The following is a 21421-nucleotide window of genomic DNA, read 5'->3' on the forward strand; positions in this document are numbered from 1 at the left end:
TCTAATGAAACTCCATTGAGACTGGCCTTATACTCCTAATAATATGTAGCTTGGCCCCTGAACTGACCAGCCGACCAAGGGTGCCAGCCCGGGACTTTGGACGAGGAGACGCGCCCAATGGGAAATCTACCGCCGATCAGAAACGGATCTGCTGCGGATCTCAGGCCTTGGTCATGTGAATTTTTTTATTACGTTACTGTAGCACTTTCGTTTGTTTATGGTAAATATTGTCTAATCATAAACTAACTATGATCAAAAGATTCGTCTCGTATTTACACACAAACTGTGTAATTAGTTTTTATTTTCGTCTATATTTAGTGTTTCATGTATGTGCTGTAAAATTTAACGTAGCTGAAAATCTTGGAAACTTCTTTAATTTCGGTGGAAACTACAAGGCCAGGGCCGGCCGCGCCGGACCGGCGCGCGGCGGTCGCTTTCGTCTACAGCAGGCGCCGCAGCTTCTGCGGCCGTTAGGCGGCGCGGCGCGGCGTCGCGCTCGTGCCTGCCTCTGCCTGGGATGCGCTCACGTGCGCACGTACGGCTCGGGTACTCGGGGTGTCGGCATGTCGGCCGGCTTGAGCGGTTCGCGTTCATCCTCGTCGCCCTTTGGGCTTTGGGGCCCCTCAAAAGCTACGGCGTACGGCTGGCGATGGCTCTTGGGCAACCATGGGGTCACCGGCCGATTCGCCGCGGGCAGTGCTGGGCTCAGTAGCTGTGGCTGGCTATGGGAGATGGGAGTAGTACGGAACTGTCCGCTCTTCTACCTCTGTCTTCGCACATAACTTTTGACCGCGTTTATACGAACAAAATACTTCCTTCGTTCAAAGTTTTTTTTTTCTTTTACAATTCTCACCTCCTTGAGAGTGAAACAATTTAATCAAATTTATATAAAGATTACTAATATTTATAGTACCTAAAAAAAAGCTATTGTTTTCCAATTGTAGTCCATCCAATGTAGAAAACTAGTCTAGCATACATACAATTCTAAGTCAATCACCTTTTATATCTTGGAATTTTTTAAGTTACATCTCAACAGCCAAAAAAAGCAATGTACACTAAAATGGACTAAATAGATTGTTCAAGGTAGTAAAAGTGGTTTTTTTCCCTTAAAAATACAACCGTGAGACAAGTATATGTATGAAAATGGTAAGCGAGAATATTAAAGCTAGCTAAAAGTTTTGGTCCATGAAGAAGTGAAGCAAAAGAATTTGAAAGAAAAATAAATAGCCCATGAATAGATCAAATGCTCAAAAATCAGCCCATGAAAAGCAATGAATGGCTCTAAAAGGAGAAGCCAAGAATCAAACATACATTACTTGAGTGCGATATAATGTTTTAGTACAAATGTATAAATTTATTTAAAACAACAACGTATGAATATTAATAGCTTATGGCTAATAAAACATAAATTGAATTGTGAGTAGCATTTCTACTTGGTTTATTAAAGGAGGAATACTTTTGCATGCTTGATATGATATTAAATTAAATATTATTCTAATGTACGCATGTTTACTTGGTCTACATGGTGGAGCAAAGCATTATGCTTACTTTTAACTTTATATTGGTAAATGAAAGATTAAAACTTAGAAAAAATATAATATAGCTTATGGATATTGAATTATTTTCATGATAGCTTATATTAATATTACATATTGATTTGATTGATACTTTGTTTATTAACGAGCTAAGGTGGATAATTCACATATACAAATTAAAAGGTGTTACTTTATATTATTTTTCATAGTGTCTTACTCCTACGGCTACTTTGAATGCAAACTCAGGGTGTATTATCTTTTATAACAACAGCGGTGGATAATTTATAAGAATATAGGGGTATTATTTTATAATTGCGAAGGTGGGTTGTCTAAATACTCCCACCGTTGTTTTTATTACATATCGTATTAGGTTTATTCTAAGTCAAACATTATTATCTTTGACCATTCATTTCATGAAATCCTTATAGTTTTACAACATATGACTTATATATTATGAAAATATTTTTCATAGTGAACCTAAAAACATAACTATTATGTCACAAAACTATATAAGTTTTTCAAAATAAATGGTCAAAGATACAAATGTTTGCAATGCCTTAGGACAAAGCTAATACACAATGTAAATAATACGGAGGGAGTGCAACTTCAGATATTTTTAATTATCTTTCATAATAGATTGGGGATTATTTTGAATTACCTTTCATAATAGATGCAAATTTATGGGTTTATTTTGAATCATCTTTCATAACAACAAAGGTGGATAATTTATGTACAAATTTAGGGGTTATTCGAATTATCTTTCATAATGGTAGAGGTGGACAATTTAGATACAAAATTAGAAAGTTCCTTATGTATTTTTCTTAATGTTGGAGATGGGTCGCATCTTTTTATTAAACATAATAGTTATTATTAGAGATAATGATTAGAGTCTACCAAATTAAAGAAAAATATTTATAATTATTATGAAATTTTTTATATTTTTCCTAGTGTGTTTGGGGAGAATTAATGGGGAGCCTTCATCGAAACCTCTAATTAGTAATTATAATAAGATAAGATTTTAGATACTTTAACAAAATTTACATCTAGTATTATATTCTTTTCAGGAACAGGCAGTAGTTATTATTACCTTTATGAGGCAGTGATGCTTGGAACATGGCAGATCTTGAACCAATTCCCTGCCTGTATCTTTTGTGCACCTCTCGTTCGGACCAGGGGCTGCACCTAGTGATCGTTGGCTCCTCAGGTGCAATCAAGCACACAAATCTTTCGGCAGTTAACTGTGAGAGAAGGCCCAGTGTGCGGCACCACACCTTCAGCTACATCAACACTAGAGGGCCATGGGCCAGGGGCCACGAAGGGAACACCCGTGAGTGAAGGCCCAGTGTGTGGGTTGCCGGCCCAGAATGCAATCGGGCCCTGTAATGAGCTGTTGCCTTGTGTTGTTTTCCTGTTGCTCGATTGTGAGCAAGTGTTAGTGTGTTTGGATCAATCGGAGTTTCTAGTCTTATTTATAGTCTCATTTAGTCAGCTTTTACCTAAAAACTATAACTAAATCAGATTAAATGAGCTTTAGTCCTCTCTACCAATTTTTTGAAAAGTAACTAAATGGGACTAAACCATTTAGGAGGAACTAAAGTTTAGTTGTCCAAACCAAACACCCCTTTAAAAGAAGATGGGAGAGGAGGGCTATGAACATTATTGTACAACTCTAGTTAGATGTAGATAATTTGCAAGTTTGCATGTGTTGTGTTGCATTAGGCTACACTAGATTAGGCTAGCCTAGTGAAGGATGATTGTTGTGTTGCATTAGGACACTCCCAATGCTAGAAACTACATGTAGTTTCTATACTTATTAATTTTTATAGATATATAGAAACTATGGTCCAAATGGATAGTTTCTATAGAATATTTTTTTTATCTAATCATATTCATTCCCTCCATTCTTAGCCAATCATATCAATTCATGTCTTGGATTTTGTGTAGACATAACTTAGACCCAGTTTCTATGATTTTTGCTCTCTCTCTTCAATAACTCTCTTGCCACATCAGCAAAATGCTTAGGTGGCACTGCAATTAATATCTATAGAAACCACAATGGTTTCTGCATTGGGAGTGCTCTAAGGCTACGTTAAATTAGGCTAGCCTACACTAGGACCTAGGTGGGATAAACTAAGCCTGGTTTAGTGCACCTCAAAACTCAAGAACTTTTCAAGATTCTCTGTCATATTAAATCTTGCGGTGCATACATGGAACATTAAATATAGATAAAAAATAATTAATTACATAGTTATCTGTAATTTGCGAGACGAATCTTTGGAGCCTAGTTAGTCCATGGTTGGATAATACTCCCTCTATCCCAAAATATAAGTCAGTCCAAAAACCTTAGAGAGTCAAAGCATCTTAAGTTTAACCAAAATTATAGAAAAAATCACAAAGATTTATGACATCAAATAGACATACTATGAAAATATAATTAATGAAGAACCTAACGATACTTAGTTGGTATCATAAATATTATTATCCTATCAATTAAATTTGGTCAAACTTAAGATGCTTTGACTCTCTAAGATTCTTAGAATGACTTATAATTTAGGTTGGAAGGATAGTCGTCAAATAAAAACAAAAATGGTAACAGTACCCAAAAATATTTCATCTCCTCAACTAAACAAAGCCTTAATACAAGCAAACAATAAGAACCATGAAAAACAGTATTTCTCCGACCCGGTCCTCCGAAGGATCAATTTTGTCAGACGCTTCACCCTGGCCCCACCCACCCTTTCTTATCGTTTTCGTACATCCACTGTCTGCCTTATCTTCTCATTTACGCTAAGTTTGGTTTAGGGTGATAAAATTTAATTGACATTATAGTGTTTTCATTTTATTTAATAATTAGTATTTAATTATGGACTAATTAGATTTAAAAAATTTGTCTCACAAATTATCCTCTGGCTGTTGTTTTAGTTTTGCAAATAGTATATATTTAGTATTTCATACATGTGTAAACATTCGATGTGTTGGGTGATAAAAAAACAAAAAAAAACCAAACAAGGCCTAAGTTAATCTAAAATCAAGTGTCATCCTCTTGATCAACTCGGTTTAATAAAATCAACTCCGGTAATTCATAGAGATGCCATCCACATGTTCTATTGGCGCGAGACGTATTATCCCAGTTGGGCAATATACTTCTATATGGACATCACAATTCAAGGATCAATTCTATCAAAGAGATTACATAAATCAGTGGAAGTGCACATTACGAAAATTATCAATTGGTAAGTTTAGTTATACTCCCTCCGTATCCGAATTGATTGACGTTCAAGGCTACCTTCTCATGATGTATTATTGACGTGTTTGCCTCTGAGCAAACCGCCCATTCAGCTCCCATTCAACTCCCAGCCTATTCGAGCTTTTACTTGCTTCTTAAAAGAAATACATCCGTAAAGATGAAAAACTAGTCTCTAATTAATTATTCAATAGTAAATACAATTATATCCTAAATGGTCAGCAAATTCGGGTACAGAGTCATGCTATACGTACAACATTAGGACCGGACAGAGTATATATGCTAGCATTTCCAATGCAAGACGCTGACGGGTGGACCCCAGCTAGCCGACGCCCAGTTCCATTGCCCACAAATGACCATGCGTGCTTGGATACCTGCTTGGCGCGTACGCGTCTCGCGGCGGGTCAGCGGGTGCGGAAGTGGGGAAGAAAAATCCATGGGGACAGGGCAGTCCACGAGAAGTCGATGTCACTATCATTTGTTAATGAAGTTTGACCAAACATGGTCGAGTGGAGCAGCTGAGCATTTGAGCAACACGGAGTGAAGGGGAGCTGGGAAGGGGTCCATGGCGGAAGGAGTTCTTGCCTCGAGCATCGTCCATGGGGTGCTGGCTAAGATCGGCTCCTCGATTTGGGCCGAGCTCGCGCTCCTGAGGAGCTTCAGGGCGGACCTGAGGGCCATGGAGCGCGACTTCACCACCGTCCGGGAAGTCCTCTCTGACGCCGAGGCGCGCGGTGATGGAGGCGTCCGCGACTGGCTGCGCAGGCTCAGGGACGTCGCCCACGACATCGATGACCTCCTCGATGAGTGCCGCACAGATCTCTGCGTCTCCGAGCGGCGGGAGAGCACTGCGTGCGGGTGCGGCCCCGTCACCAACCCCTGCTCCCTCCGCTCGTTCGCCATGGCCCGCAGGCTGAAGTCATTGAGGCGCAGGCTGGAATCCATCGCCGCTGGAAGAGACAGACTGCGCCTGAACCCCGGCATCCAGCCGCCAGGACACCCATCCGCTCCTCCCCGGCGCGAGACGATCTCCAAGGTCGACGAGTCCAAGACGGTTGGGCGGGCCGGGGACAGGGAGAAGCTCATGCGGCTGGTCCTCGATGCCGCCAGCGACGAGGACGTGTCCGTGATCCCCATCGTCGGCTTTGGCGGACTCGGCAAGACGACGCTCGCGCAGTTGGTGTTCAACGACCGTCGCGCCAACGATGAGGTGTTCGACCCCCGGATCTGGGTCTCCATGTCCGGCGACTCCAGCCTCCGGACGCTGGTCCAGCCGATCGTGAGCGCGACCAAGGAGAAGTGCGACCTTGACAACCTCGACGCCGTCTCGAGCTTCCTGTCGCGGACGTTCACGGGGATGAAGTATCTGCTCGTTCTCGACGACGTGTGGAGCGAGAATCAGGAGGAGTGGGAGAGGCTGCGGCTACTCCTCAAGGACGGCAAGCGCGGCAGCAAGATCATAGTGACTACACGGAGCCGGAAAGTTGCCATGATGGTTCGCACGGTGGCGCCGTTCGTGCTAGAGGGTCTCTCGGACGACGACTGCTGGGAGGTATTCAGGTACAAGGCATTCGAGGAAGGGGAGGAGAATCTGCACCCCAAGCTGGTCAAGGTAGGCAAAGAAATTGTTCACAAATGTGGCGGCGTGCCGTTAGCAGCGAAGGCTCTTGGGAGCATGTTGAGGTTCAACAAAAATGAACACTCATGGGTGGCTGTCAAGGACAGTGAGATATGGCAGATGGAGAAGGAAGAGACGATATTGCCATCTCTGAAACTTAGCTACGACCAGATGGCACCTAGTGTGAAGCAGTGCTTCGCTTATTGTTCGGTGTTTCCTAGGAGCCATGAAATTGACAGGGATAAGCTTCTTCAGCAATGGGTTGCTCTTGGTTTCATTGAACCTACAAAGTATCGCAGCGAATCACTTTTCGATAGAGCAGATGACTGCTTTGAGCACTTGCTGTGGATGTCATTCCTTCAGGAAGTGGAGGAGCATGATTTATCAAAGAAGGAATTAGAAGAAGACGGCAATGTCAAGTATATGATTCATGAATTGGTGCATGACCTTGCACAATCTGTTGCAAGGGATGAAGTTCAGACAATCACTTCTAACCAGGTTAATGGTCACACTGAAGGATGCTGTTACGTATCGCTGGCTGATGACATGGGAGCGCCTGAAGTTATTCAGAGCATGTTTCACAGAGTTCGTGCCTTCCATTCATGGGGATATAACCTTGACATCAAGCTGGTTCTTCAGTCCAGGTGTTTGCGCGTACTGGATTTGGGAGGCAGCCCTATTACGGAGCTTCCCCAAATGGTTGGCAAACTGAAACACCTAAGGTACTTGGATGTTTCTTCATCCCCAATCGAAACTCTACCCAATTCGATCAGCAGCCTCCACAATTTGCATACTCTGTACCTATCCAATTGCAGCAATCTCTGTATTCTTCCCATGTCCATATGCAACCTGCAAAATTTAGAGACCTTGAATCTTTCAGCCTGTAGCCTCCAAAACTTACCAGATTCGATTGGGAATCTCCAAAACCTGGGAAATCTGAACATGTCATTTTGCAAGTTTCTTGAGACATTGCCAAACTCCATTGGTAAACTCCAAAACTTGCGGACCTTGAATTTAAAAGGTTGTGGTAAACTCCATAATCTCCCTGATGATATATGCAGCCTCCAAAATTTGCAATTTTTTAACCTTTCACAGTGTGGTATTCTCCGAGAATTGCCTAGAAATATCGGTAACCTGTCAAATTTGTACCACCTGAATTTATCACAATGCAATGATCTCAAGTCAGTCCCAGATTCAATACGCCGGATAACCCGTTTGCATACTTTGAATATGTCTCATTGCAGTAGTCTATCAGAAATACCAGTATCTATTGGTGGCCTTAAAGAGCTTCAGTTTCTTATTTTGTTGCATCATTCAAGCAGTTTATCACTTCCTATATCAACCGGCCATCTACCAAACTTGCAGACGTTGGATCTCTCCTGGAATATTGGTCTGGAGGAATTGCCTGAATCAATCGGCAGTCTTCATAATTTGAAGATCCTGATCTTGTTCCAGTGCTGGAGTCTTTCCAGGTTGCCTGACTCTATATCCAACCTTGTGATGTTGGAAAGTTTGAACCTTGTTGGATGTGAACAGCTGACAAAGCTACCTGATGGCATAATAAGCATCAGCAATCTAAAGCACCTGAGAAATGACCAATGCTCAGCTTTGGAGAGACTGCCTCATGGATTTGGGCAATGGACAAAACTTGAAACATTGTCCCTACTTACAGTAGGTGACAAAAATAGCAATATTGCTGAGCTAGAGCACCTTAATGTTTTAACTGGTCAGCTGAGGATTGAATGCCAGTCACCCATGAAGGTTCCGTCAACTGATGCCATGAGAGCGAACTTAAGGAAGAAGAAAAAGTTAAGCAGCTTAACCTTGTCATGGACCAGGTCTTGTTCCATTGAAGAACTGATAAGTGCTGAAACATTTCTTGAAGTCCTCATGCCACCTGAAAACCTCGAAGTTTTTGAGATAGACGGTTATCTGGGCACTAAATTTTCCAGTTGGATGATGAACAGCATGGAACTGTTGCTTCCGAATCTTGTTTCCCTCAGTTTCAGCAACATCCATCATTGTAGTTGCCTTCCGCACCTTGGCCATTTTCCGCATCTACAGTCTCTTCAGCTCCGCCACATTACCGGTGTTTATAGCATGGACTCTGAAATGCCTGTAAAAATAAACAAAGGTACTCTATACCGATCGTTGAAGGAACTCCACTTTGAAGACATGCCCAACCTGGAGATTTGGCTAACATCACCGGTAACCGATCACAAGGACAAAGAACCAGACCTATTCAAGTTTCCTGTTCTTAAAACTGTCACTGTAACTGAATGCCCAATGTTGACACCACAGCCGTGCCTGCCTGATGCCATAGCAGATTTGTCGGTGTCCGGCAGCAGCTCGATGTTATCAGTTGGTAGAATCGCCGTACCACCATCATCGCTTCTGAGGAGATTATGGATTAAAAACTGCCATGTTTCTTCTAACGAGTGGAGATTGTTGCGGCACAGACCAAAGCTCGAGGACCTAGTGATCGAATACTGTGAGAGGCTGCATGTTCTGCCCGAGGCCATCCGGTCCCTCACTAACCTGCGGAGACTGAAGATTCTAAATTGCAGGGAACTGAAAGCCCTTCCGGAATGGCTCGGTGAACTTGCGACGCTTGAATCTCTGGAGATACGCTGCTGTCCCAAGCTGGTTTCACTGCCCAAAGGTTTGCAAGGCTTGACTGCACTGGAGCAGCTAACCGTCACTGGGTGCAGCACTGATCTGAACGAGAGGTGCACAAAAGCTACAGGCAGAGATTGGTTCAAGATATGCCATGTTCCAAGTATCATTGTCTCATAAGGCTCTGTTTGGCAACTTTGTTTGTTTTTTTGTTTTTGTTTTTTTTAAGGAATGCCCACCGGCAGATTTATTGATTCATCAGAATAGTTACATCATTCATTAAATACTAAAGAAGAAAACTAGGGGGTTCATCGTCCCACATACATGGTTGTTTACTAGTAAAGCATCTCCTAGCTATCTTATGAGTGACCCGATTTGCGTCCCTATGACAATGTTCAATTGAAACATCCACAAAGTCTCTCCACATATTATAACAATCGTCGAGAATTGGTGCAGCCGAAGTTGCCAAAAATCCCTCCTTCATTGTTTCGACCAACATCATACAAAACAATAAAGCGATTGCTACCAATTTGTTGAGCTAGCTTCAGTCCATCTCTTAGGGCATATGCCTCCGCCATCGCTGCATCAGTGACATGGGGCAGATGGCAGCACGGCACCGCAACACATTCGCCGGTGGCATCTCTAATGACAATCCCCATGCTTCCACTTCCCGTATCACTATCAATTCACCAACTGCGCGAGCGTTGTCTTGCCGGAAGAGTCCGCCAAAGCCGACGATAGGGATCACGGACACGTCCTCGTCGCCGAGGACCAGCCCCATGAGCTTCTCCTTGTCCCCAGCCCGCCCAACCGACTTGGACTCATCGACCTTGGATATGTCTCGCACAAATTTGTGAGTGCGCGACGAAATACGTGTTGACTTCAGAACGTCATGCAATGCAATTGTTGGAGCATCCACCAAACACTCCGCGCGTAGCTTCTGTACTCCTTCAACTGTTAGATTTCAGAGTCTTAACAACTACAGAGCATAACGTTTCCTTCCTCACCTGGCAACCATACCACAAGAATAATAGAGAAGTCCCACTTTCATTAATGACATCTAATGAGTTCATACATGACTTGGAATACACTCATCAACAAAACTGAAAATAGGCACTCCTACATACACTTATCTGATATCAAAATGCCCCCCCAAAACTTGTCAAGTCTCAGAGTAAACGTCCTTCAGAAATATTCTTCATTGGAACCTATTTAAGCCCCAGGGCGCTTATACAACATCTTCTAAATAAATGGCAACCACAAATGAAACAATGGCGACCAGCCACCAGTATACAAGTCTTGCTTCAAAAAAAACTTCTGATATCACAACCTAGCTGCTTCAATGGCGACCAACCACCAGTACCTGATAGTCTGCAGTAGCATACAAATTTTGCCTCCCATCTTTGATGCCACCACCTTAGCTGCTTGAAGGTCACCAGACTTTGCAGACTATTCTGCCTATGCTTTAGCTGAGTTTCTCCTAGCTCTACTAACAACAGACTATGAGCTATGACATAAACTAGGTCACAATCTACTATCTGTTGTATCCAGATGGAGGTCTCCGGTTTGAACTTCTGTCTAAAGCACCATAACGGTTCTGTGGTTGCTGGGACCTTGAATCAGCCCTTGTGGGTGGTGGCCTGCCTCCGTAGGGCCCTCGCCCAGCATACGAACTATATGGTTGTTGCTGCCACTGCTGGCCTCCGCCATATGGAGGGGGTTGGTAGCCTCCACCATGGACCCCAGGATATGCCGACGGAGGTTGCCCATACAATCCAGGACCCAGCGGATACATGTTGCTCTGCTGGTACCCATATGCAGGTGGAGCCCTGCCTCGTGTATCATGGAGGCCGTCTCTTGCATATGGGTGAGATTGTTGCCTTCCATGGTTACCTTGTTCATATTGCGAAGGCCCTGACCTTTCATACTGATAATGACCTGATCCTGATGATGCATAAGCCGGTGGTTGACCATTTGATACACTACCCCTAGGAACATACCATCCAGGAGGTCCAGCAGACTGCCCAACTCGTGGAGGCATGCCTTGACTGCTGACAGGGGGCATTACATTCAGATGGTGCAAGCCATTCATTATAGTTTGATATGGCATTGATGTGCCACCATGTTGCCCCCTACCCTGAGCATTTAAGCTGTTTATGACAAGTCGGTGTGCTGCCTCTCCAAGTTGACGGCCCGATATTGCACCAGGTGGGTTTTGCCTAAGAACCATTTTACAAGATCAGGATTTTCAGTTAGCCCACAGAAACATTAAATAAAAAAACAAAAAAGGTGATGAAAAACCTGTTGCTATTATCATGAGGCCGCCGGCCACTATCTTCATGCCACAGCACTGGAGGTGGTTTCAGATCACCAGCTTCAACAGTCTGCAGAGAAGATTGAACAGAGTCCTTATTAACAGCTAATATCATGATGCTCATGCCACACAGCTAGACACTAAAATACAAGTTTCAAACCTTCTTGGGTATGATAACACCAACTGGCGGACGGGCTATGTGCTTATGATGATCTGGAAGCTTGTAGATTGAGCATCTGGTTGATACAAAATCCATTATTGTTCTATATAGCGATTAAACAAGTACCAAAACGTGTCAAGCAAAGGGGTTAAGCTTACATCACTTGATTGTCCATAATATCCTCCAGCCCATCCACAGGAGACCTGAAGATAGGAGGGCATGGATCCCCGCTGCAAAGTGTTATGTAGCCATTCATTCCTCCACTATACAAAATAAGAGCAGGTGTTAAGATATCTGGAAAAAACTTCTCTTAGCACATGTAGAAATCAGCCACATTCTCTCAATTTAACTAGCAGGCAAACTGGTTCACTACTCTTTTAATCATTATCCCCAACCCCTTCCCATCAGTTCACACAACAAAAGAAAGCGTCAGTACAGAAAAATCAATACAGACACACTTAACAAAATAGTATTACTTGTCAGTTGTCAATCAACAACAGTCCTGATTGAGCTTAGCTAACCTAGCAGAAGGATCAAGCTTTTCTTTAATTTCATTTCTCTTTTTGTCAGGCAGATGTCCAAATTTGCTGTTGAGAGAGTAGATATAAGGCGAAAGTGGATGTGAGCCATTCACAAAGAGCATATCAAACATGATGCTGTTTCTCCTTGCTTCTTCAGGCTACACAGAAGACGACAAAAACAAAGGAAATCTTAGAAGATTCTTATTCATTGTGCCTTGTAAATGAATCACAAATTGTTTCATCACCATACCGTCAAAGTATGCTCAACTTTTTTTATCTCAGCCAATAAGCGAGCTTCATCGATAAACGGTAGTTTTGCAATCCCCTGAAAAACATAAATTACAGTTACTAGTTAGACAAGTAGATGTGAAAAATACAAATGTGCTCTTTGAAGGGCAACTTACTTGCCAAGAATATCTTTTCCCATTCATATCTACTTCAAAATCTGCATAGTGAATGGGATCATGAACCAGAAAACAGCTAATCAAAGATATGATAATATAGAGCACATCACATTAATAAAATCAGCAAACCTATAGGATAAAAATCAATTATTGGTGAATGTGGATCGGTCATCAATTGACGATACTGTAGCGGTAGCGCATGGGCACTGAAATGAAAAATTAATGTGACAGCTGTTAAAATTACTTTTGCACCATTGAAGGCCTTACTAAAAAACAATCGCAGTATATTCACCTTGCAGCTGGGAAAACACCCATAAGTTGATCGAAAGGTTTGAATGGCGTCCCAAGTTCAAATTTAATATTAAGTTGGCCCAATCCACTTAAATCCGAAGCAAACGGAGCATAGTGATAAGGGTAGAACCTACATATACCAAGGAGATTTTAGAGAATGTGATAATGGACGTACAGTGAGAAAGAGTAACCAAGCCTACCAAATGACAAATGAACCTCTGCATAATTTGATATATTTGGCTAACTTGAACAAGCTAAATTACCATTGCCATGAGCAGACCCCTTCATAATAGTAGTGCATTACCCAACACAATCCTTCAGTGTATTTGAGAACCTAAGAGAGAGCATCTAATAAGATTAGAAGCGGGTCGCAATAGCAGCATTCTTTAAAAGGAAGCAAACATGCTATTCTCTCAAAGCAAGTACGAACAGCAGCAGCAGCAGCAGCAAGGCCATTAGCCCCAATCGCAAGCTAATTGCCTACGCCAAAAGCCACAGAAGTACTGTAACAAAAAATATTTCCTCATGCCACTAGTGAGAAACTTACAACATCTCTGCGTATTTCTTCTATCTGCTCGGGTGTTCTTGCCCCAAATTTCTCTTCATAGTACCTTTCCCTCCATCCTGGTTCTCCGAGTTTCACCTGAACATAACAAATGTTACTGTTTAATTTTTTTAAACACGTAAGGTGTGAAATCACTAATGAATTAATGCATTTAAGTTTCACAGTAGGTTATTGTTGTCCAAAATGCAAGGCTACATTTTTTAATAAAAAAGAACACACATAGGGCATGCTTTGTTGCAACCTTGGACTAAACTGCCTGGGTAGAAGACCTGCCTGGACTAGTCCTGAGTTTTTGTGCCTGGTATGAAGACCTAGCGGTGTAAGCTGCCTGGGTTCCAGGCCGAGGAAATGGGGCACCTGGGTGGGAGGCACTGCCCCAGATCCGCCTGTCTTAATCGACTCCCTCTCTACTAGCACAGGGTTCTCCTTGGATGAGAAAACTTTCATGATTCATTTTCATGATTTTCATGACTCAGTAAGTGGAGTTTGAAACTACAGTAGAATGAATGAATGATTCTTGAGTTTGCAGATCTGGTGACCATTGGCTTCTCCACCAGCTGAATCTTGCTTCTCTCCATTTGCCACCATCTACAGACGCCGTGCTAGAGGTTTCTTCTTCATCAATACCCTTAATCATCCGCACGATTCAGGAATCTGGGCCATGTTAGAGGTAACTCCCTCACTTCTCCATACGAATCAGCAATTTGGGCTTCTAGGAGGGCTTCTTGCTTTGATCTGGCATAGCAAGGGCAGGATCATCTTTTTCTATTGTTTCATTACTTTTCCTCCTAACTTGTTTTCGACAATGCAAGGTTCTGAATAGAACTCGAATGAGTTTGTTACTAACTGTTTTTGCTATTGTTTATGTACTTGCAGAATTAAACGTAAGTTGATGGTTCCATTATTCTCAAAACGTTCAGTTATAACATTAAAAGTCCAGGTCTAATATATATTACTGAGTGCTTACTCAACCAACGATATCTGGACTGGAGTTCTTTTTCCATAAAATATTTGGTTTGGTTGTTTCTCATACTGTAAAATGCCTCAGATATTCGCCATGAATGTGTTGCAAATGAGATGTTTTATTTGGTGGCAATCTCACCACACTTCTAAACAATGGTGAGTGCAACCCTAGGCAACTAATCAACTGAACACTGCATGTCTCTTCTATCCACTAAGGCTGTATCCAGGGCTTCAACCAAACGGTGCCAAGAATTCTGGATCTGTCTGGCCAGACAATTTTGCAATTGGTGATAGGAAGCTCAGACACAGATCAAGTAACCAGGCAGTTAGTCAAGGGTCTCTAGTGCTTCTAGTAATCAATGGTGTTCAGCAATATTTAGTAATCTACAATGCACACCTAGTTGAACCAGCTTCAGTGTTCGCAAATAAACAGTGATTAAGAAGACATACCTTATCCTCATCTGGATTGTCAGAATTAAAAATATCTGATTTCTCGCGAAGTGCATCTTTAAGCATTGACTTCAGTTCTTCTTTGTTTTCACGTTCCTAACAAAGTCATCAAGAATGTCAGGTGAAGATGCAAGAAGTATTTGTTTAAAAGTATATTTGAGATCTTCTCAAGCCATATGGGAAGAATTACTTGGGCTTCAAGGTCATTTTCAGCTTCAACTATGGCTGCGGAAATGCTGGAACCTGACGTTGATACTCGTGCAACTTTCGGAGCTCGACTGTTCCTTTCTTTATTGTTTCTATGGGATCCATTCTGCTGATATGGCACAGGTACAGCCCCAGAGGCTAGGCGAGACCCTTGAAAACGTTGAACAGGTACAATAAGGTCATCCCTAACATGGGGATCCAAATCATCACCCCGCTTCGCTTGAGCTTTGTCCCGTTTTATTCTTTCCGCTTGACGCTACAACAGGGTAATATGATTGCAAATTGTAAGCGAAAATGCCTAATTCTTATTCAATTTTTTTTGACAGTTGACCAGAACAAAAGCGGAAAAAAGAAGGTCTGCAAACTTTTTGCACAGGAGTTCAAACTGCTTTTTACAAATGCTTTAGACGAGTTCCAGGTCATACATGCAAAGGGACATGCACAGCTAACCACTACAAACATGCTCCTCTGCAAGTAAAATCCATGACTAATATATCCAAATTCTCCAACACAGAAGAAAAAACCCTTTTTTTTGTTCTAGTACATGGTACCAGTACAGTTAGAAATTTGAACATGTAGGAAATGTTAAAGTCAAAAAGGGACTAACTGCTTTGCTAATAGGTCTTGTTTGTTTCATCTCTAGGCCAACCCAACTTGTTTGGAAACAAAAGGCTTTGTTGATTGCTAAGAGAAACAAATCAATAATCATCTTTGTGTACCTGATGCAAACGGGCTCTTTTCTGAAATATTTTGTCCTCATATGAACCAACTGCTTGAATGAAGTGCTCAACTCTGCTCAGATCAGGCTACATCAGCAAGAAGCAAGTTAATAATTTAATTCCATTGTGGATTAATTGAAAAGATAATAATTTCTGAATCTGTCCAGCACCAACTGTCCAACTCCAACAGAAATGAACTTTGATTACCGTGCAAGAATCAGTTAAATATCCACCCATTGAGGGAAATTCCTTCTTGTACACTGCCATTAGCAAATTAATAGCTCCCTGAGAAAACCAGGACATCAGTATGACAAATTTAGGAGTGAACTGCAAGCATCTAGAGGAACTTACATACAGAAAGTTAAACAATAAAAAGAGATCCAGTGTAGCAACAATTGGAACTTAAAGGTGCTAGTGCAAAGATGGATGCTCAGTCAAACAGTGGGGCACAAACAGGAACAAACCTCACGGATCTCTAGCGTCGGCATATGTGGAAGAAAATCGTTGCCAACAAAGAAGCACATGAAGATAAAATCATCAACAATGCGTTCAAAATCAATTTTGAAAGGTGGGTTTGGCATTCTGAACTCGTATTCTAAGTATTCCCGCAGGGTCCATATATTCAAGAACTGCACAAGCACAAAAAATAAACACAAAGGTATTTAGTGAACTCATCAAGATGTCTTATGAAACCACATGTTACAACAGACAAATAACCTGGTAAGGCTTCTTGGGAACAATAGCATCACCCTTCTCATCAAACTCCCCAGCTTTTCTTTTCGCCTTTCCTTCACAGTTTGCTGCTAGATGTCCCACCTGACCACACAAGAAGCATTTATCCTGCTGTCCAGGTGTATAAACTACCTGCAAAAAAAAAAGTCAGCCATTGAGCATAGCATAAACAAAAGGAATAACAATGCAGGGACAGCTGTTAATATATATTCTTTAGAAAAAAAAAAGTAACATACTTCCTCTGGTTCCATAATTCTAGTTGTTTTGGACAACACAGTTTTTAGAACATAGTTTGACTATGATTTTCTACTATAGTATATACAAAAATCAACAGATATACAATTTTATTAAAGTTTATGTTTTAAGATTAATCTATGCATGTTGGTTTAGTGTCTTAAACTAAATATTGTAGAAGTTATCGAGTCAAAGTTCAAAAAGTTTGAATTCAGCCTCGTCCAAAACGGCAAGAATTGTGAAACTTGAGGGAGTAGGCGACAGGAGAACATAGAACAAACTAAAAAAAATCTTAAACATGGGCAATAACATGTATAAGCATTTAAAAGTATAGTCCACAAGGAGAGCTAACCTCTCTCAGTATTGAGAAGTGTACTTCATGAGTCGCCAAAGCTAGCATGATCAGATCTGCGTCCTGCAATTTATGGATACACAATGCTGCATTTACAGGGCTAGAAGAAATAAAATAAGCTACACTAAATAAATATAGGTTTGTCAAACATACCAGGCCATACAGGCAATGGCGCGTATTTGGGTTAAAGCCAGACAGATTCCGTTGGCCGCGAATATATGACATGATTTTATGTTCCCCTTCACCAGGAACATTGGCATCAGATAAAATAACCTTCAAAAGACCTTAATTAGAACATATAAATGGCTTTATTGCATTCAGGATTTCTGAGGTTAGTGGCAGCCTTTCTCAATAAGGAATGAAGGAGGCTAATCTAAACCGTTGGTAGAAGTAGAAAATAGAAACTTAAATCATTAACAACTCATACTTACTTTAATTTGTTTCCATCCAGGATCATAATTCAATCTCAGATGGATGTAATACTGCAAAGCAACTGATAAAACAGCCATAAACTCAGTCCCTGGAGTAATAACATTTGAATCACATGTCTGTGATTGCTGCTTTGGAGGAAGTTTTCTGCCTTCCCTCTCAAACTCTTCACGTAGCCGTTCTTCTTCTGCAGCCTGTGGGCATAGGAATATTGAGCTGTGATTGCAATAAAATGGTTGCATACAGAGCAAAAGGATAGCACACAATCATACACAGACCAAAGGAAGATAATTTCGGTAGAATACTGACCGCATCAGCTGCATCTTTTGCAGCTCTGAATCGTCTAGAGCGCTGCTGGTTCATCTTAGCACGAGGAGCAACACCATCTGAAAAGCCATTGTACCACAGTTAAAATTATGAGCAGAAATAAATCAAATATGATCACAGGTATAAGAACTACATTGATCATTGAATTTAGAGAGCATGCTCATTCCAAAAGAGCAGACATGAATTATTACATATGAGAACAAACATCCACAAGGTACAAACACTTACAGAGTTATGACAAGATAATCCACATGTACATAGTAAATAAAAATACACAGAATCATAAAACTACATGATCATAAAACTACAGAAACTCTGCTAGTTCACACAGCAATAAAATAAACAGGTGGAAGTGCAAAATTTCCTCTGCTATGGGCATATTCCACGTACCAATGGCCATGTACAAAAGCTTCCGGGGGCGAACCATGACAAATAGTCTGTCGATATAATCAAACATGCACTGGAAAACCTCAGCAAATGTTGTTGGGGAGGGCTACAGAGAAAACCATGGTCAACATTTAAATCAGCAAGCAAAAGCAAATGACAATTAAGTTAATGTTACATGTTTTTACAGAGAAATAAAGCAAACAGTTCCAATAAAAACGTATTGATGCTTTTTTATTGTATCGGTATCTTTTTCTTTCTTCCTCTCTGGTTTGTGGCTGATGTTGAGGCAGCTGCCACTGTTCCTTTCACTAAAACTACAGATATTGACATAGCACCATACAGTCTGCTAACTGAAATCGATCCAAAATCATCAACATAAATAGCTCCAAAAAGGAAACTATTTGTTGGCAATTTGCTTCCATTGCAGTTTAGCAGACAGAAATGGAATAAATCTGTACAATTCAGATAAACATTATTACTTTGAAAAATCGAATGAATTACAACGTTGTCTCAATGTCTCTGAGACGACTGAAACCAATTTAAAAGCTCCTTTCTCTAGCAGCAATCAGATTACTGGCAGAGCACAAGCTAAAATAACCAATTCCCTCCAACTTCTCAACTAGTGACCAATCACAAACCTACCTGATTACCGCAAACGCAACTAGCCGGATAACCGTATACCCAAATAACCCCCACCATCCGCTCTCCAACGCCCAAAGCAACCCAACCAATAGGAGGAGAAGGGGAAGGAAAAGGAGGTCGCACTTACCCTGTCCTCCGGGTGGAAGCAGGGGTGTATGATTCCGTTCATATCGAGGTAGAGGTTGTCGAACTCGAGGCCGTTGGGGTTGGGCTTAGAGGTGTCGACGGGCACCTTGACGCCCTCGATCTCTACGGGCTCCTCCTCCACCACGTCCACCACCACCATCGGGTACTTCTCCGCCAGCCACCGGTAGAACGCCGGGACACCCATCTCCGCTGCTGATGCCGCCGGCGCGAGCGAGGCCTCGCCGGAGCCCTAACCCTAGTAGGAGCACGCGGGAGACGGAGGGGAGAAGAGGAGCGAAACCCTAACGAAGAGGGGACGGTCACTGTCGGGCCGGGCTCAATCGAGCAACTTCTGACAAAGAATTTAGCCTCGCGTAGTTCTAAATTTTTTACAAAATAGATACTATAGCAATTTTATTTGTAGACTAATTAAATTCAAAGGATTAGTCTCACAAATTATAAACAAAATGTGTAATTAATCATTATTTTTATTTATATTAATACTCCATACATTAGTAAATTTTGATGTGACAGAAAAATTGATTTTTTTTAAAATTTATTTTGGAACTATACAAGGCCTTTGTCTAAATTGTGATGACGTCAGCGGCAGCGGTATTTGATGGAGCGTTTGTCACAGCCTCACTGGAGAGAGAGAGGGGCTTTGTTTAGTTCCTAAGAAACTTTAAAAAAAATTAAGATTTCTCGTCACATTAAATCTTACGATATATGCATAAAGTACTAAATATAAATTAAAAATAACTAATTATATAATTTACCTATAATTTGCGAGACGAATCTTTTAAACATAGTTAGTCTATAATTAGATAATATTTATTAAATATAAGAAAAATGTTACAGTGTCTATTTCGTAAAAAAAAATTGTAACGAAACAAGGCCGGGCATGGTTATTCCAACGGCACAAGAGCTGGTTCCAGTAAAGGAATAGGGAACAGTTAATATAAGCATTAATAAACACAAGTAGACATTGCCGTATTTGTAAAATAAAATGAATAGAATCTCGAAGAGTTTGGTATAATTTATTTTTAAACTAGTAAATCTAGCAAGTTAATAAAAGTAATAGTAACTTTAAAGTTTATTTTTCTCCAACAATAATAATCTATAATAGCTTTTTAAAATTTAAAAATTTATAGTACGATTCACATCTATTTGTTTTTTGGTTTATTTGAGCCGATCATGTATTTTACAAGAGGGATAGAGAGTTCTATCCGCTTTGCAAACTTATGAGTTGAGGAAGATATTTGATAACTTTTTATTTTTAAGTACCTCTTTTACCAAACTGTTGGAGGAGACTTTTTTTCTTTTTATTAAAAGTTTGAGACATGAAGTTATTTTACCAAACTCCTGGAGATGTTCGTAGATTCACTAAGATTCACGCCTCATATATGTATAACTAAACATTTTTGTTACATAATGAAACATCACATAACAACCGATTGCTTTAAGGAGACGACAACGTCATGACTTTCTCTACCCCACAATATTTAAACTTGAAACTATAAAGAAAACAAACATTCATAACAGAGGGGTTGATTGTTGATCTTAGAAGTTTATTTTTTCATAGCAACATATACATACCAAAAAAGTCAAAAATGACTTATAATTTAGAAAAATGTAGCAGTAAATAAATTTTCAAAGATGCGCTTTAACTTTCACATGCGGCTATTTTTTCTTTGATTTCTCATTTTTATTTTCTTTGGCTTGCATTTTCCTTACCTTTTTATTAACTTTGTTCTATGTTTAATTGTCACTTATTTTATTATTGTGTAGTATTTTTTTGTATATATGATATTGTGCTAATATTTATGTGCACTACTATTTATAGTGGAGTAATACTACTCTTTTAGTATCTAGTAGATTTTAACTTATAGGATTTATGAGATGTTCTACAATGTATTATGGATCTTTCCAAATGTTCATGTGTTCACAAAATGGTGTTTTAATGTTCTTACTAGTAACTTGCTCGTGTGTTGCAATGGAACATGTAGCTTGTAGGGCAGTCATCTAAATGACCTATGGCTAGGAGATTTATGTAATAGTCACATCGACTTAGTCGGTGTACATACAAATAAGCACGGTTCTAACTTATATGGGCATGGTTTATGAGTCTAAGACCCAGATAAGACAACGAGAGATGTAAGGACACTGTAGAAAGTAAACAATATGGATGGAATAATTATTTTACCTTCTAATATTAATTATAGATATAGATAATAAGTTCTAAGATAGTTTACGATGTATTTTGCATTGTTTACATGGCATCCATGGGATGTTGAGCACTTGCTTTCAATTGTTCACACAATGTCCATGAGATATTCTATGATAATTTTTGTTCACGTAATATCCATGTGATGTTTGACAATATATTTTAATTATTTCCAACAATTTATGAAACGTTCTCTTTTTTAAAAATTTGGAATTTTATTCATCTAAACTAATATTTTATTTGTATTCAACCTTTTCATTTAGTTTGCTTCTAAATCTACAGTATTATTTTAAAATTGGAATTTTATTCTCCTAAACTAATATTCAATCTTTCATTTATTTTACTCTCTACTCGAGGACTA

At 40.4% G+C, this 21421-nt stretch overlaps 2 protein-coding genes across 2 annotated transcripts; one reads left to right on the forward strand and one right to left on the reverse strand.

Moving 5' to 3' along the window:
- LOC8074490 (disease resistance protein RGA2) lies at positions 4927–9336 on the forward strand. Its single transcript, XM_021455935.1, has one exon. It carries the CDS (start codon positions 5345–5347, stop codon positions 9191–9193), a length of 3849 nt encoding a protein of 1282 aa, XP_021311610.1. The 5' UTR covers positions 4927–5344; the 3' UTR covers positions 9194–9336.
- Positions 10042–19193, reverse strand: LOC8085812 (5'-3' exoribonuclease 3). Its single transcript, XM_002457556.2, has 23 exons — positions 18838–19193; positions 18072–18174; positions 17664–17740; positions 17357–17548; positions 17079–17198; positions 16926–16988; positions 16325–16471; positions 16072–16236; positions 15815–15892; positions 15608–15694; positions 14872–15144; positions 14682–14777; positions 13251–13346; positions 12967–13037; positions 12705–12833; positions 12542–12618; positions 12413–12453; positions 12259–12333; positions 12009–12166; positions 11646–11750; positions 11488–11563; positions 11315–11397; positions 10042–11232 (listed from the first exon to the last, which is right to left on the reverse strand). Exons 1-23 carry the CDS (start codon positions 19039–19041, stop codon positions 10548–10550), a joined length of 3201 nt encoding a protein of 1066 aa, XP_002457601.1. The 5' UTR covers positions 19042–19193; the 3' UTR covers positions 10042–10547.

The sequence above is a fragment of the Sorghum bicolor genome, chromosome 3 (genome assembly GCF_000003195.3).
Source record: "Sorghum bicolor cultivar BTx623 chromosome 3, Sorghum_bicolor_NCBIv3, whole genome shotgun sequence".
Taxonomy (NCBI): Eukaryota; Viridiplantae; Streptophyta; class Magnoliopsida; order Poales; family Poaceae; genus Sorghum; species Sorghum bicolor.

What these genes read in the sequence shown, in the direction of transcription:
- LOC8074490 (XM_021455935.1), top strand. Translation starts at nt 5,345, where the DNA reads ATGGCGGAAGGAGTTCTTGCCTCGAGCATCGTCCATGGGGTGCTGGCT.
- LOC8085812 (XM_002457556.2), bottom strand. Translation starts at nt 19,041, where the DNA reads ATGGGTGTCCCGGCGTTCTACCGGTGGCTGGCGGAGAAGTACCCGATG. An exon ending in CTGGATGGAAACAAATTAAA is followed by an intron (nt 17,199 to 17,356) that starts GTAAGTATGAGT and finishes GGTCTTTTGAAG; the next exon opens with GTTATTTTATCTGATGCCAA. An exon ending in ATTATGGACAATCAAGTGAT is followed by an intron (nt 11,564 to 11,645) that starts GTAAGCTTAACC and finishes TGTATCAACCAG; the next exon opens with ATGCTCAATCTACAAGCTTC.